The sequence below is a fragment of the Narcine bancroftii genome, chromosome 13 (assembly GCF_036971445.1).
Source record: "Narcine bancroftii isolate sNarBan1 chromosome 13, sNarBan1.hap1, whole genome shotgun sequence".
Lineage (NCBI taxonomy): Eukaryota > Metazoa > Chordata > Chondrichthyes > Torpediniformes > Narcinidae > Narcine > Narcine bancroftii.
In genome coordinates, this window is record NC_091481.1 from 74288026 (window position 1) to 74305352 (window position 17327).

General features: G+C 48.8%; 1 protein-coding gene across 3 annotated transcripts in view; it reads right to left on the reverse strand.

Annotated features, from left to right (window-relative positions):
* Nucleotides 1-1033: 1033 nt before the first annotated feature.
* vaspb (vasodilator stimulated phosphoprotein b) overlaps nt 1034-17327 on the reverse strand; it is a 30556-nt gene continuing 14262 nt past the window's right edge. For 2 of the 3 annotated variants that reach the window (XM_069908623.1, XM_069908622.1), the window contains exons 7-13: nt 17206-17254; nt 14344-14389; nt 12539-12584; nt 11828-11890; nt 7162-7228; nt 4757-4814; nt 1034-2280 (exon numbers count right to left, since the gene is read on the reverse strand). In XM_069908623.1, the coding sequence (XP_069764724.1) occupies nt 2246-2280; nt 4757-4814; nt 7162-7228; nt 11828-11890; nt 12539-12584; nt 14344-14389; nt 17206-17254 (364 nt within the window). In that variant the 3' untranslated portion in view covers nt 1034-2245. The remainder of the gene's footprint in view (nt 2281-4756; nt 4815-7161; nt 7229-11827; nt 11891-12538; nt 12585-14343; nt 14390-17205; nt 17255-17327) is intronic. The other variant, XM_069908624.1, reaches the window with a different exon arrangement.

Sequence of the window (17327 nt, forward strand, 5' to 3'; positions counted from 1 at the left end):
CACACAGAATAACCCAAATTGTGGAGCATGCGTTTTGCAAAATGATGGTGGTGTTTAAAACTGGGAGGGTGGTCAACACTGAGGTATAATACCGGAGGGTACGGGCCTGTCACTGTACAGCACTGGTGGAGACAGGCCTGTCATTGTATACTCTGGGATACAATGCCAGAGGGGATAGGCCTGTCACTGTATAACACTGGGTACAGCACTGGTGGAGACAGGCCTGTCATTGTATACTCTGGGATACAATACCAGAGGGGATGGGCCTGTCACTGTATAACACCAGGGCACAGTACTGGTGGGGAGTAACACTGGGATACAGTACTGGTGAGGATGGGCCTGTCACTGTAGAACACCGGGGTACAGTACTGGTGGGGACAGGTCTGTCACTGTAAAACACCGGGATACAGTACTGGTGGGGATGGGTCTCTCTCTGTGTAACACCGGGATACAGTACTGGTGGGGACAGGTCTGTCACTGTGTAACATTACTGATGGGGTTGGGTCTCTCTCTGTGTAACACTGGGATACAGTCCCAGTAGGGACACGTCTGTCACTCTGACCAGAATTTCCTCTTGCTGCCTGAGTGCTCCACCCAGATACTCAAAGCTACAAAAAATGCAATAACCCACACACAAATATTCCATCCCACCGCTACTGGTGGTCTGTGTAATACCTGCAACCTACCCAGCCACTCCTCACCTCCAAACCTGCCATCATTTGCACCAAGGCCAGCAGGCACAGGGAGGCATCCGGGCCTACAGGTCCTCACACCACCCTGGCTAACAAACATTCTCCAACGTCACCGAGGCTTAAATCCTGGATCCTCTGCTGGGGAATGTGCTTGACCGTGACTGCAGTGGTGACGACCCGATGTAGCTTGTGTAGGCCTTCCTGGCAGGACCCAAATCCTGCAAGGACTTTTCCGATAACTATCCAGAGCACCAGCGCTGTTTTATTCAGGAGGAACTCTTCCCATGATCATGGATGGAGAAACAATGCAGGAATTCATGCAAAAAGGAGTCACATCAGAATCAAAACAAAAGCAGTTGTATTTTAATATAAAGGCATCCAGTGTTTACACTTCATATAAAATAAGTAAAAAGCACAAGCCAATAAAATGGACAACTTAGAGAGTGCATCCCGGTGCCAAGAACCAATCACATAGGTATACAAAGCTAATGAGTGTCCACCCAATTCAACCCTTTGAAATTGGTTCCTCGCATTTGACCTCCCCTCTCCCTCCAAACCCTCTCGGCCCCACATCAGGGTTCCACTGATGAAAGAACGGAATCTGTTCCAGCTACAGGGAGATGCATTAATGTCTGAAAAGGTGACTCTTCTCACCCCTCCCAGGGTCCATCTTCGATGCATTTTCTGAGTGACCGGGAGGCTGCGATTTGTTCCCAAAGAGGCGTGGTCATTGGGAGGGGACCCCACACTGCGGCTGGTCTCCCACTTCCCCCGAATGGCGCAAGCAAACAACGAGGTGCTGGAGAAACCCAGCGAGCGGGCCAGGCAGCCTCGGTGCCAGTCAAGGCCATGTTGGCTGCAATGGTTCCCCTGGGTCTGTTCCAAAGCCCTTGAGATGGGGGACCGTCAGGAGGTGATGGGGATGCGGACACAGAGTCAATTCTACACGAGTTGATTCCCTGGAACAGATTTACACCACAGGTCTACAGATCTGGGAACACACTGCATTTCAGGTTGGGGCATGGCTGGAACCACATCAGTATGTGCCCCCTTCTTTTGAACACTGATTTATAAAGGGATGCAAGTCAAATCACTTGGTATAAAACAAAGAAATTCTGACACAAAGATCTTTCCTATTAAATGGGGACTCATGAGGTCTCCCCCATTTGTCCGTCCCAGACGATAAGAAAAATAAAATTAAATTGGGAAGTTTCTACAGCACAAAGGTTGCCTGAAAACTAACAAAATTAGTCAACAAAACCATCACCACTATTTTAATATAAAGGAAAAAAAATACATACCTTGCCTGATAATCAATTGTCCAAAACAAAAGGCAGAATCATTAGGGCAAAAATAAAACAAATTTAAACATCACTGAAAATGGGCTAGAGGTGTGTGTTTTCATTCCCCATCCAAATAAGTTTTTCTTTTCAAAAATTAAAAAAAAGTCTTTGTGCTGCTTGGCCAAGATGGCCTCATTGTTTGGTGCTGGCAGGGCAGGCGTAGATTCACATTCACCCATCTTCACCGCAAGACACAGGATCTGAAAGCTTTTACGAAGTCAGGCGCTGCATCTCTTGTCGCACAGCTGAAAGACAGGCCACAGGAGAATGGAAGCAAAGGAAGTGACAACAGTGGGAGGCCCTTCAGCCCATTGCATCCGTGCAAGCAAACATGAGAGCCGCAAAGGAGTGAACCCCAACCTTCCAGCTCTGGACCTGTAGCTCTGCACGTCCTTTCCCTTCAAGGATACACGCCAGGCATTGGGTGAATGTGAGGAGTGGCTCAATAAAGAACACCATGCTGGAGAAATTCAGCAGGTCAAACAGTGTACTTTATGAAGCACTGAATAAAGGACAAAAGGGCCCTTGTCCCAAACATTAAGGAGGGCTCTGTATGTAATAAAAATACATCAAGGACGTTTCAGGCCTTGAGCCCTTCATGAGCAAGATGCAGGTTTTGTATTTTTGCTCAGCCATTTTGCACACACCTTGATGAAGGGCTCAAGCCCGAAACGTTGGCTGTGTATCTTTACTACTTACAGGGCTCTCCATAATGTTTGGGACAAAGGAACTTTTATCCTTTATTTGCCCCTGTGCTCCTCATTTATAATCAAACAATTCACACTTGATTAAAGTACACATTACAGATTTTATTAAAAGGTATTTGTGTACATTTTGGTTTAACCGTGTAGAAATTACAGCACTTTTATACATAGCCCCCCCCCCCCACCACCCCATTTCAGGACACCATAATGTTAGGGACATAAAACGTTACAGCACAGAAAACAGGCCATTTGGCCCATCTAAGCTGTGCTGACCATCATCTCACTGATCCCACTGACCTGCTCCCAGTTCATAACCCTTCAGGCCGCTCCCATCCATGTACTTATCCAATTTATTCTTAAAGCACAAGCTCAAGCCCGCATTCAGTTGGCAGCTCATTCCACACTCCCACCCCTCTCTGAGTGAAGAGCTTCCCCCGAATGATTCCCCCTTCAGCTTGAAACTGTGACCTCTCATGTGTATCTCCCCCAATCTCAGTGTAAAAAGTCTATTCGCATCCACTCTGTCTGTACCTCTCATAATCTTGTAAACCTCTATCAAATCTCAAGAGATGATCAAACTGACATGAACACAAGTAATGTTTTGTAAAAGTAAAATTTGGAATGTGCACTTCAATTACGTGAATTGTTTGATTACAAATTTTAAACTGTGGAGCACAGGAGCAATAAAGGAAAAAAGTGTCTTTGTTCCAAACATTGTGGGGTGGGTGGGGTTGTCGAGCCCGCTGTTTGACCTTCGGAGTTTCTCCAGCCTTGTGCCTTGACTTCCATTATGGTGTCTACAGACTTTCCTATTTTACTCTGGGCTCAGTGTCTTATGATGCAGCATCCCAGACATTGCCCCCACCCCCCACCACCACACTCTGACCACACTCAGAGGGGTGGAATATTCCCCAATCATGTTAAGTCACTGGGTGCTCAGACCTGAGGCGTGAACTCTGCTTCACTGCCAGCAGACGCTGCCCGACCCACAACGAGGTTCCGACACTAAAGCTCCAAGGATCCCCTGCAGCTTCTCTTCCCTGGAAATTCCAGCCCAGGATTGACGAGGATGTTGCCAGGACTGGGGGGGGGGGGGGGGGGGCCTCAGCTGCAGGGAGAGGGTGAGCAGGCCAGGGCTTTATTCCTTGTCGCGCAGGAAGATGAGGAGTGATCTCAAAAAGGGTGCACAAAATCCCGGGAGGAATAGATCGGGGAGATGCAGAGACTTTTACCTGGAGTAGGGGACATCGGTAACCAAGACGTTCAAGGTAGTGGAAGGGGGAAAGAGATTAAGGAGGAACCCAAGGAGCCTTTTTATTTTTACACAGAAAGGGGGTGGGTGTGTGGAATCGGCTGTCAGAGGAAGAGGTTGAGGCAGGAAATGTTGCAACATTTAAGAAAATAATTGGACGGATCTACAGATAGGACGGGTTCAGGAAGCACAGGAAGGTTTGGGGGGGGGGGGGCTGGTCTGGGAGGGCATTTTGGCCAGTGAAGGGCCTGTTTCTGCACTCTATCTGCAGTTGAGTCCCTTCCCAGTTCACTCTCCAGGTCCCTTGTGATTTTATACAATTCTTTCGACTCCCCTCAACCTTGTTGATTCCAAAGGAAGAACCGTTACCGTGGCCCACGGTCAGTGTGTTCAGATCCGCCGTTGTCCGTGAGGAATTTGTACGTTTTCTCCCTGTGTTTGCGTAGGTTTCTCTGGGGGGGGGGGGGGGGGGCTCCGGTTTCCTCCCACCCTGTCACTGTGCTGTCCCTCCAAATTATGATCCAATTAAATGTGGTCTGGCAAGAGGTGTTTGCAGTTACTGAGGGACCTCTGGACAGATCAGCAGGGTGGGGGGCTGGAGTTGTGCCTTGGTTCTGGGCATTAGCCTCAGGAGGGGACTCCACCCCCAGCTGCCACCCACCCAACTGCCCCCTCGGAGCAGGAGATGGTCGCTCCCGGTCGTACCGCAGCCTCACTGGGGCTTTCAGCTGCATTTACCAAATGCCAAAGAAGCTCCCCCCTTACCTTTAATGATCTCCTCTTTCACCTTCTGTAACTCCTTCTTCACTTCCTCCAGTAGCTCCTGGGAATGAATCACAGCGAGGGTCAGTGGGCAGGGGGGGGGGGGGGGGGAGGGGAGGTGGAGTGACAGTGAGACAGAGGAGGTGAGGGGAGAGAATATAGAGCTGAGAGGTGGGAGTGAGGAATTGTGTAAAATAGCATGTTTTACACTTGCTTACAGTGTAAACTACCTATTACCTTCATGAACTTCGTGTACATTATGGCTGGAGAGGATCTAGAACCATAGAAGATTACAGTACAGAAACAGGCCCTTTAAGTCTGAGCCAAACTATTTTTCTGCCTTGTCCCACTGACCTGCACCCAGTCCAAAGCCCTCTACATCCATGTACCCGTCCAAATTCTTCTTAACGGTTAAAACTGAGCCCACATTCATTATCTCAGCTGGCAGCTCGTTCCACACTCCCACCACTCTCTGTGTGAGGAAGTTCCCCCTCAACCTTTCCCCTTTCACCCTGAACCCATGCCCTCTCGTTCATATCTCACCTCCCCGACTGAGTTAAAGAATCAGTTAAACAGCTTAGTGAGCTTAGTTACTTGTGTAACGGTCGTGAATTGGTGTACAATGGCCACAGAGGAACTAATAGTTCTGTCCTCATTATTACTGATCAATGCTGAGGTGCTCAAGACTGATACAGGACATTCCTGCAGCACAAGGTAGCCGTGACCCTCAGATCAACGGTGTCTGCTTGCAATATGCACATGTTCCTGACAACTGATGTGTAAGAAGCAGGCCTCGGACCTTATTCGGGGCTCACTTGGTTATAGATATCTAAGCTTCAAGAACAAAATTGTCTAATAATACACGGTTAGGGCAGCGTGTTGGCCTAGCTGTTACAGCACCCGGGGTTCAAGTTCCACGCTGTCTATAAGAAGTTGGCACCACTGCCACCCTCCCCTTCAGCGATGGCGATGACTGAGCAGGCCTCCCTCCCCATACCAGCCACCACCACAGAGACTGCCATCACACTCACCAATTCACCAAATTTGATTAAATAATTTTTCTAGTTATACAATAGCAGGCCCTTCTGGCCCATGGTGGGAGGAAACAGGAGCCCCCGGGTAAAACCCACACAGACACAGGGAGAACGTACAAACAGTCCCGATGACTGGTGTTGCAACAGCATTGGCTCTAACCACTATGCAAACTGTGTCACCAAATCTTTATTAGTTTTTATTAATCTTTCTTAAATGTCTGCATACTACATTTTATTTCAATGTTTAATGTTAGAAGTGTTTTGGGTCATTATTTAGAAGTCTGGTGATGTTTTTGTGACCAGACATAAATGATAAGAACTTAACTCTTGTTTGAATCAATAAGCCCAAGTGGTTTCGTTTAACGTCGTTCCACTGAAGGCCTGCACAGTTGGCGTGGCGGTTAGCGCAACGCTGTTACAGCGCCAGTGATCGGGATCAGGGTCTGAATCCAGTGCTGTTCATAAGGAGTTTGTACGTTCTCCCCTTTCTGTGTGGGTTTCATCGGGGACTCCGGCTTCCTCCCACCATTCGAGATTTACCGGGGGTTGTAGGTCAAGTGGGTGTAATTGGGCTGCCCGGGCTCGTGGGCCAGAAGGGCCCGTTACCGTGCTGGACATCTAAGATTAAATAAAAAAATTTAAAGCTGCGCTTTTCCAGCAAAGCACCGACAACATTAAGCGAGGACAGTGCACGATTCGGCAGTACATGTACTAAAACGTGAAGTGAGGATCTGCTGAGGAGAAAAGTGCATTTCAACAGTACAGGGGACATTTTCTTTTACCCATGAGACATCCAAGACAAGTCAGATGACAGCAGGAAAGAGCAAAGGCCGAGCTGCTGGAGAAACTCAGTGGGTCAGGCAGTGTCCGTCGGTAGAAGTCGTCAGTCCACGTTGGTCGAGACTTTGAGGTGCTGATAAAGGATCCGAGCCCAAAACACTGACTGACCATTTCTGCCCACGGACACTGCCTGACCCACAGAGTTCCTCCAGCTGCTTGTTGGGGGCTCAAGGAACTCAGGGCTGGAATGGGGTTGAATAGGAGAGCAAATCAGCCATGATAGAATGGGGGGCAGACTCGATGGGCTGAATGGTCTAATTCCACTCGTGTCTGACGAAACAATCAAGAGCAGAGCGAGTTCCCATGGATGCAACAGGTCACGGTTGGGGTGGGGAAACCCCTACAAGTGTTGCTGCATCTCACGTGCGACCCATCAGGCCTCAGACAGTGGGTTGGTCCCTCGGTTCAGCAGCAGGTCCCTGGAGCCAGGATTGTGACTGTGGCTTCAGGGGCAACCTGAGGAGAGAGCAGGGCAGGAGGAGGTCCAAGCTGCAAGGGGTCTGAAAGAGAGGAATGTGGTGAGGGGAACTCTACCTGCTTCATCCGGTCCACGTCACTATCTTCTGAGCTTGCCTCGTTAGCGCTCGGAGTTGACTTCACCCTGAGGAGGGGGGTGTGTGTGGAGAAAGAAAACAAAAACAGCTGCAGTTAGTTAGAGACTAAAATAAGACCGAGGGCAGCAAGGAGGTTCGGATTGAGCAACTGGAAACGGTGCAAGAGGCAGGCAGGCAGGCAAAAGAGAGAGCAACAACAGCAAAATCCACACATCTGGCCAGAGGCAACAGTTGTTACAGCCACTTGCCACTTCCACACAAGGTAGAGGCAGGGTCTTGGGTTCAGCCCATCAGGATGTAGGGAAAGCTCGTTTACTAGTGCATGCACCGAGGTGCTGCATATCGGTTGGGGGGGGGGGGGGGGGAAAGAATTAAAATCCACATTTCCGTGTACGCAAGGCAGGAGCAGGGACAACGGTTCTCCTGGCTGCCGGACCTGGAACCAGGAGACACAGTCACAGGGACGCAAAGGAACTCCTTCAGCCAGAGGGTGGAAAAATCTTCGGATTTCTCCAACTCAGAGGCCAGTGGATCGCCGCAGGTGAGTGTGTACAAGACACAAGTCGATGGATTTGTGAAGGGAAGGGATCAGGGTTAGCACACAAGAAAATGACTGTGCTAGAGTCAGCTATGACCTTCTTAAAAGGGGAAGAGACTGAACAGCCTTCTGTCTGGACATGGTGCAGTGGGATTAGTGTCTGCACATTAACGCAGTCTTCACCTCGCTCAGGTTTAAATTTAAATACTCAAATTTTGACAGACACTGCAGTAACAGGCCCGTCCGGGCCACAATCCCACACTATCCAATTACACCCAATTAACCTACAACCTTGTATATATTTGGAGGGCAGGAGAAAACTGGAGGCACGGGGAGAACGTACAAACTCTTTACACCCAGGTTGCTGGCGCTGTAACAGCGTTGCACTAACCGTGCCACCAAAGTCTCGTCAGGTTTCTTGATGGGAGAGTAAGTGAACCAGTTAACTGACCAAGTTAACAGGCATATCCTTGCCAACTTCCAGTGACCCAGGGGATGGACTGACCCCCTCCACCTTTCAGGAAGGGGGTTGGAACTTGGGTCATCGACGCAGACGGGATTTGCTCTTCTGCACGAGCGCTGGAGAGACATTCCTTGTGGTCAGCTTGGTAATGCTGGGAACACAGCCACCAACATGCACAGCACGATCCCACAAAGCAATGATGACCAAATCATCTAGTTTGGTGATTCCAACCGAGGGATTGAAGGACCTTGAACATAGTAAACCGAACTGGTCTCCACCTGCACGATAGACAGTGGGGAGCCTTGGTTCAGCACCTCGGCTAGCAGTGCTGCATGCCCTCCCTGATCCGGGACCCCCTCTGTCTCGAGTCCTGGACTGGGACCAGAACCCACAACCTCCCAAGCCAGAGGTCGGAACTTTGAGCTTGCCTGCCCTGAGTGCTAATGAGGGCCAGGCCCACAGGTCAAACCCAAAGCTGTTTGCCTCCAGCATCAAGTGACATCACAACCAAGGGTTAACTATCGGGAGGGATGATTGTACAGGGTGGTGGGGCTGTTAAATAAAAAAATCTCCTTTCATACCCCTCCTCTCCAAATTCACCATTCATACCTCCCCAGAACAGGCCATTCGGCCCAAAGCCTATGCTGACCAAGTTGGCATTCAGCGTGACCCTTATTTGGTTTCTCTCCTTCTTACCACTCCCCAATCCGGAAATCTGACCAAATGTCCTTCAGTTGTGCCGACTTCTGGTCCCCTAGCTCTGGCATCTCGTTCTTCCCTCCCCTCCGAGTGGAAAAGCAGTCCCTCTCATCTCTCCCCAACCACCTCAAACATGCCCTCCCATTCCAAAATAACCTACCCTGGGGGAAGAAAAGGAAAGTGAACATTCACTTTAACCCAAGTTCAAGTTCACGCCCCTCAGGATTCAAAGTAAAAATCTCTGCAAGGCCATGCCTCAGTTTCCTGTGCTCCAGGGAATAAGACCGGCCCCATTGCACCAGCCTCCACCACTATCCTTGGCAAGGCATTCCCGGACCCACAACTCTCTGTGTCCAAAGAACTTACCCCTGATGCCTCCCCCTAAACCTCCCTCCCTTCACTTTCTACATATGTCCTCAGGTGTTGCAGTCTCCAGGGGAGCGGAGGACTGGAGCAGGTGAACAGGGAGACCACTCCCCCCATCTGAGAAGGAGAAGCAGGGAAGACAACCCATGATGACCACGGTGACAGATCATGGGGTGGAGGGGGGGGGGGGGGCTCTGTGGCTCTGGCACACATATAGTGGGCTGCTAGTGGCTTGGAGTTTGGAGCCCATGGGCTGCTGAGACTGATGTCGGGGGACTCACGCAGGGCTGCGGACTGCTGGAATTGGGACGCAAGGTGGTGCTGGGGGTTCCTGACCATGTTGGAGGTTTGGATCTGGAGCTCAAGTCACCGATGGTTTGGACTGGACTCTGTATGGCTGTGCAAGCCCTGGAGGCGAATCTATGGACACTCAATGACTCAGGGAGGACGGTGGTGGGGGGGGGGGGGGAGAGCGACCTCTCTTTTCCTTCTCTTTCTCTGACCATAAGAGGTGCTTTAGGCAATTCCTCCCGATGGCGAATCTGTCTGCCTTACAACAGGCAAAAGCAATTTCATGTAATATGATACTGATTTTATTATATGACAATAAATTGAACTTGGTGTTTGCTGATCCTGCCTGGGGAAACAGGTGCTGACCGTCCACCCTATATCCATGCCTCTCATAATCTTGTAGACCTCCATCAAGTCTCCCTCATACTTCTACGGTCCAAAGAGAAAAATCCCAGCTCTGCTAATCTTGCCCCATAAGACTTATTTCCCAATCCAGGCAACATCCTGTTAAATCTCTGCACCCTCTCCACAGCTTCCAGATCCTTCCTGTAATGAACACAATACTCTGTGTGGTCTCACCAGAGATTTTTGAGACGCAACATGACCTCTCGACTTTTGAACTCAATCCCCCATTAATGAAGCTCAGTATTCTATAGGCCTTCTTAACTATCCTATCAACCTACGCGGCGACCTTGAGAGATGTATGCATTTGGACCCCCCAAGTCCCTGTTCATCCACTCTCTGAAGTAACCGACCATTAACCCTGTACTCAGCCTTCTAGTTTGGCCTTCCAAAAGGCATCACCTCACACTTATCCAGGTTGAACTCCATCTGCCACTTTTCTGCCCATCCTGTCTAGTAACCTATGACAACTCCTCCAATCTTTGTATCATCTGGAAACCTACCGACCCATCCATCCGCCTCTTCCTGTAGGTCATTTATAAAAATCTCAAAGAGCAGGGGTCCCAGAACAGATCCCTGCGGAACTCCACTAGTCACTGACCTCCAGGCAGAATACTTTCCTTCCACTACTACTCTCTGCTTTCTACATGCAAGCTATTTTTAAAAAATCCACACAACTAAGAATCCACGGATCCCGCCCCTCATGACTTTCTGAACAAGTCTTGTGCGGGACCTTGCCAATGCCTTAGTAAAATCCTTGTAGACCACATCTACCGCCCTACCTTCATTAATTTCCTTTGTTACCTCATCAAAAAACTCAATTAGGCTAGTCAGGCACGACCTTCCCTTCACAAAGCCATGTTGACTCTCCTTGAGTAGACTGGACTTCTCCAAATGATCATAGATCCTATCATTAAGAATCCTCCCAAGTTTGCAAGGGGACCACATTTGCCATTCTCCAATCCTCCGGCACCTCCCCTGCAGCAAAAGTGGATTTGAGGATCATCGCTCCTGAACCAGATCTCTCTTCCTTCACTTCCCACAGCAGCCTGGGGTGTATCACGTCTGGCCCCAGGGACTTGAGATGATCCAATACTTCCACTTCCTTCATCTCGACATGGTCAAGCCTGATCTGTTCTGACCTCACCTTGATCAAAGTCCTTTTCTCTTGTGAATACCTCCCCAGCCTCCAGACACATTGACTCCTTTATCCTTCAGTGGCCCCACTTTCATTTTCGACAACCTTCTGTTCTTTATACACATAAAGAATGCCTCAAATTTCACACGCCTTCTCATGCCCCTTTGAGCTCTCCCAAGTCCTTTCTTAAGCTCCTTCCTGGCTACCATATGCTTCTTGTGAGCCTTTCCTGTTTCCTAGATCTAATGAATGCTTCCTTCTTCCTCACCTGTTTCGAAAGCCACAATTCCCCTTTCCTACCATCTTTCCCCTGTCCCAGTGAGACAAATCTAACGTGAACCCAGCACAAATGATCCCTAAACTTCCTCCACGTTAGTTCTGTACTTTCACCACTGAACATCTGTTTCCAATTTACTATTGCTCTTCCCAAATTAAACACTTTCCCACTTGTCTGCTTTTATCTTTTTCCACAGCTCTGGGAGTTGTCGTCACCCTCGCCTGTCGGCATTGATCTCCCAATCTGCCACCATTTTTTTGACCACAGAGGTTTCTCTTCAATCACCCATTACGCTCATTCATACGTTCATCTACTCTCCCAAATGGATGGCCGAGAAATTGCAGTGAATGCCCGAGGAGATTTTGGAAGGGTCAACCCTCCTCCCCGACTCTTTAACCCTTGGTTGCAATGTTCCAGTGATGGGCTAACACACATCACTCAGCAGATTTACACCCTTGACATGCCCGAGTACCTAGGTTGAACTGAACTGGACGAGCTGTTTGAAGAATCTGTGGTCTTCACCATGGTGCTACCTCTGAAGATCGAGACGGAAAAAAAAAGGTCAAACAAGGAAGCAAGTAGGGAAAAAAAAATCAAATTAAATGCAGTTACTTCAGAGAGTAAGAAAGTCCTACTTGGGGATCAAAACTAAATCCTTGTCAATCAAACCAAAACTTCAAGGTGTGGGAAAATTTGGGCACATGATAACCAGAGCATAGTTCAGCACTGGGGAAGGCAATGCATCGGATATGTATTCATGTCCCTCGTTACATGTGAAAAAAAGATTCCAGTTACCCACTGAAGTTGATCCTGGTGTGGATCACCACCCTTCAAAGCATGATGAGGGAGGGAGAAATGAGGAGGGAGAGGGGCCAGGAGAGAGGAACTGGAGGGAAGGGGGTTGGGAGAGGGAGGGAGGGAGAGAAGGGGCCCGGGGAGAGAGAGAAGAGTCTGGAAGAGGGAGAGGAAGGAGGGGGTCAGGAAGTGGGAGGGAGAGAAGGGGGCCAGGTAGAGGGAGGGAGAGAAGGGGGCCAGGTAGAGGGAGGGAGAGAAGGGGGTAGGAAGAGGGAGGGAGAGTAGGTGGACGGGATTGGGGGTGAGGAAAGCCGGGTACAGGGGGATGGGCAAGGAGGGCCAGAAAGAGGGAGGGAGGAGAGAGGGAGGGAGAACGAGAACGACTCACCTGGATAATGTCGAGGTGTTTCGCTCCCAAGGTCTCTTAATTGACTCTGAAAGTGGACACAGTGGAAGACTGTAATAAAATGGTTTTCTCAGCCACAAACACATGCAGGTTTCAGAAATGAACAGTTCTTGGCCACCAGCCAGTGTGTGGAAAGAAAAATTCACCTAGTAAATGTCACCTGCTGAAGGATCAGATCTGCGCTGGAAACTCAGCTCACCTCGACCAGAGAATGAAGGGTTCAGGCCCGAAACGTCGGTAACACATCTTTCCCTCCTATGGGAGACCTGCTGAGCTTCTCTAGCATTTACAGTGTGTTTAACCACCTGAGAAAGCCCGGTTTGATTTTCTTTTACCATCACCTTTCCACCTCCCTTTGCCTGGAGTTAAAAAAGACGAATGCTCGTGGTAAACGTCTGGGGGAAATATAATGGTCAAGGCGACCGAGCAACTCCAGAGACCCGGGTTCCATCCTGACCTCCTGTCTGTGCGGAGTTTGCACACTCTCCCTGTGACTGCATGGATTTCTCCTCCACGTGCTCTGGTTTCTTCCCATATCACAAGGATGTGCGGGTCGGTTCGTGAATTCATAAACTACCTTAAGAGTGTGGATGAGTGATCGAAGGCGGGGAAAATAAGGTTACAGGGAAGATTAATGGGGACTGGGACTGCCCTGTGAGCCAGCACAGACATGATGGGTTGAATCACCTTCTGTGCTGTTTCAGATTACTTATTCCAGATGCTCAGACGCCTCAAAAAAGTTCTGTCCTACTTCAGCCCCTGATGGACCAGTGAGTCACACGAAAGTAGGTGGAGGCATAGGTGGCAATGAGGAAACTGGGTGGCTGTAGGACTCAAGACAGATGAGGAGAGTGGGCAGAGAGTGGCAATTGAAATAGACCATCGGAAAGTGTATGGTCGTGCACTTTGGTAGATAAATGGGCAGGTAAATTTTTTTAATGGGGAGAAAGTGTACAGGTGCAAGGGGACTTGGGAGTCCTCATGCAGGATACCCTGAAGGTAAACTTGCAGCTTGAATTGGTGGTGAAGAAGGCAAATGCAATGCTGGCGTTCAGTTCAAGAGGAATAAAATATAAGAGCAGGGATGTGGTGTTGAGACTTTCTAAGACACTGGAGAATTGTGAGCAGTTTTGGGCGCATTTAAAAAAAGATGCGTTGTCGTTGGAGAAGGTTCAGAGGAGATTTACAAGGAGGATTCCAGGGTTACCATATCAATTCATTGGAATTTAGGAGAATGGGGGGGGGGGGGGGGGGGTCCCTCATTGAGACTTTTTGAATATTGAAAGGCATGGACAGAGTCGATGTAGAAAGTTGCTTTCTATGGTGGGAGGGTCTAAGACAAGAGGGCACACTTCAGGATTGAAGGGCGTCCGCTTAGAACAGAGATGCGGAAGAATTCCTTCAGCCAGAGGGAGGTGAATCTGTGGAATTTGCTGCCACAGGCGGTTGTGGAGGCCGGGTCATTGGGTGTATTTAAGGCAGAGATTGATGGGTTCTTGATTAGCCAGGGCATCAAAGGTTATGGGGAGAAGGCTGGGCAGTGGGGCTGAGGGGGGAAATGGATCAGATCATGATTAAATGTTGGGGTAGACTCAATGGGCTGCTCCTATGTCTTATGGAGCGTTAGCTGGAGTACACAAGATCGACAAAGTGTCCGTATTATTTGGACCCTTCAGGTACCTGTAGAGAAACATTTACTGACTCTCACTGAACGAGTAATGGATAGAGGAGGAGATTAAAGAATGAGAATTGCCCCCATTTGCTCTCCAAACTCCATTGGTACATACCGTTGCTCTGGACAGGAGGTGCTTTAGTCCCTGGGTTGGCATCTTGCTGAAGAAATAAAGACAACCATGTCAAGTACTGGAATGACAGAGCTGAAAATTTGGAGGCCAGCTCAGCCCCTCGAGACTGCCGCGCCGTTCGCCGCACCGGCTCTCAACTTAAGAGCCGCGCAGCACAGAAACAGGCCCTTCGGCCCAACTACTCCATGCTGGTCCTATTGGCCTGTGTTTGCCTCTCAACCAAATCTCCATAATCCCACGATCTTTCATCATCTACTTCCTCTTTCAATCCATCTAATGATCCAGCCATTAAGAGTTTAACAGTGCGGCCCTTCAGCCCAACTTGTCCATGCCAACCCAGTTGTCTGCTTTAGCTGGCCCCATCTGCCTGCATTCGTACCACATCCCTCTAAACCTATCCATGGACCCATCTAAACGTCTACTAAACATTCCGATTGTCCCCGTCTCGACTGTTTCTTCTGGCAGCTCGTCCCACACACCCACCACACTCTGTGTGGAAAAAGGTGCCCCTCAGGACCCTCTTAAATCTTTCCCTCTCACCTTCATGCAGTGGAGCAGGAAATTCCAGAGGTTCACCACCTTCAGTAGAAAGAAATCCCTGGAGAAGTGCTTCAAATGATCAGGCCTTTATCACGTTCAAGACCCTTCCGCTAATGAAAATATCTCAACATCCACCTAATCAGGCCCCTCAAGCTCTAATTGCAGCAATAACGGTAAGATCAAGATTCTGTTTATCGTCAGGTTAACCAGAGGTCAAAGGTTTATCCTCAAGGGCGGCACGGTTAGGGTAGTGGTTACAGTAACACAATTACAGAACCAGAGACGGGGGTTCAAATTTCAAATCCCGCGCTGTCCGTAAGGAGCTTGTACGTTCTCCCCGTGTCTGCGTGAGATTTCCCCAGGCTCTCCAGCTTCCTCCCGGTACAAAAATGTACCAGGGTGTAGGTTAATTGGGTATCAATTGGGCAGCATGGACTCGTGGGCCGAAAGGGCCTGTTACTGTGCTGTATGTCTAAATTTGTAAAAATTAGATTTAACATTTTAATTCTTTTGACCTCATTTGTCAAAACTCCAACAAACATAGACCCAAACTGCCTCACCTCTAGAGGCTGGCCCTCTTCCTCCCTCTGTTTAGATGCCCCCTTTGATTACCTGACCACTGGGGTGTCAAGACCATGGGAATCAGCAGCTTCCACTAGAGGGCAGACACACCCCACAGCCAACCCTCCTTGGGGAACCAATGAAAACTACTTCCTTCTCAAGAGATACCCTCCACAGGGGCTGCCTGACCTGCTGAGTCTCTCCAGCATCTCCTGCTTTCTTTATTTCATGTTCCAGTGTCTGCTGTGTTTTGCCTTGAGGGAGACTGTCAAATGAATCAGAATTAAACTAGTCTAATATCACAGCTCAGTGCAGGCCCTTCGGCCCACAATGTTGGGCCGACCCTATATATTCAGCTCTGATTTGAAATCAGATTCTCCAAAATCCTCACTTATCCGAAAATTTTTAACAAAAATATGGATAAATGAGGATATCCAAAACAAATCAGAAATCCTCATTTATCCAATTGTTTTCGGAGCCAAATTGACCGCAGTCCCCAGGCTCCCAGCGGCAGCGTGGTCACAGTGGAGAGGTGTTGGTGATCAGCAGCGGCCAGCATTTTTTTTTGGAAAGAATAAAACATTATTTTAATGCTTAAAAAAAGCCTTTGGTTGTTGTTTAAATGCTGTTACAAGTGATTTGCTGTTGCTACTGGGCAGTTTTTAAAAAAAAAATGACCAATTCTATGAGAAAACCGTTTTGGATAATCAAAGACTAAATCCTCCCTACCTCATTACACTCTATCATTTATTCAACCATCAATTAACCCTTCCAAAATGCATCATCACCTCACATTTATCTGGGTTGAACTCCATCTGCCACTTTTCTGCCCAACTCTGCATCCTCTCTTTATCCTTTTTGTAACCCACAATGACCTTCAGCTCCAACCACAACTTCCTCCAACCTTTGTATCATCTGCAAACTTAGTGACCCATCCTTCCCCCTTTCATCCAGGTCATTCATAAAAATCTTAAAGAACTGGGTTCAGAATAGATCCCTGCGGAACCCCACTAGTCGCTGGCCACCAGGCAGAATACTTTCCATCCACCACTACTCTCTGCTTTCTACAGACAAGCCAATCTACACAGACAAGGTTCCATGGATCCCATGCCTCGTGGGATGAGTGTCTCATGGGAACCTTGTCAAATGCCTCACTAAAATCCATATAGACCACATCTACTGCCCTACCCTCATCAATTTCTTTTGTTACCTCCTCAAAAAAATCAATTGGGCTCATGAGGCACAACCTTCCTTCACAAAGCCATGATGATTATCCCTGTGAAGACTGGACTTCTCCAAATACTCATAAATCCTGTCCTTAAGAATCCTCTCCAATAGTTTGCCCACCACTGACACAACACTCATTGGTCTATAATTCCCAGGATTCTCCCCGTTACCTTCTTTAAATGTGGAAAACATTTGCCATTCTCCAATCCTCCGGCATCTCCTCTGTGGCCAAGGAGGATAATATGGCTCTGGAAACATCTCCCTCTGTCTGCCCTTCTCTGGTGCTTGAGTCACTGAGCTGGCAGAGATTTCTAAGCTGGAAGGAGGGTCTGATTTCTTGTCCACTCCGCTTCCATGCCAGAGAGCTGGGCATTGGGCTGCAGGGTGTGAATGCACCCAGTGGGTTATCCCAGCAGGTTATCTCAGCATCAACCCAGGTCCTGTCAATGCTACCAAGACACAGACCTGGGAGGCTGGACCAGGTCAATGCCTGGGTTAGAACACTCTCCAACTTACGTTTGGCTCTTCCTCCTTCTTTGGAGGTGGTTTCTCAGTCACTTTCCGCCTGTGTGAGAAAGGAAGCAAGAATGAGGAGTCAAATATAGCCTGAATAGCTTCAACAGTTGCCACTGGGACCA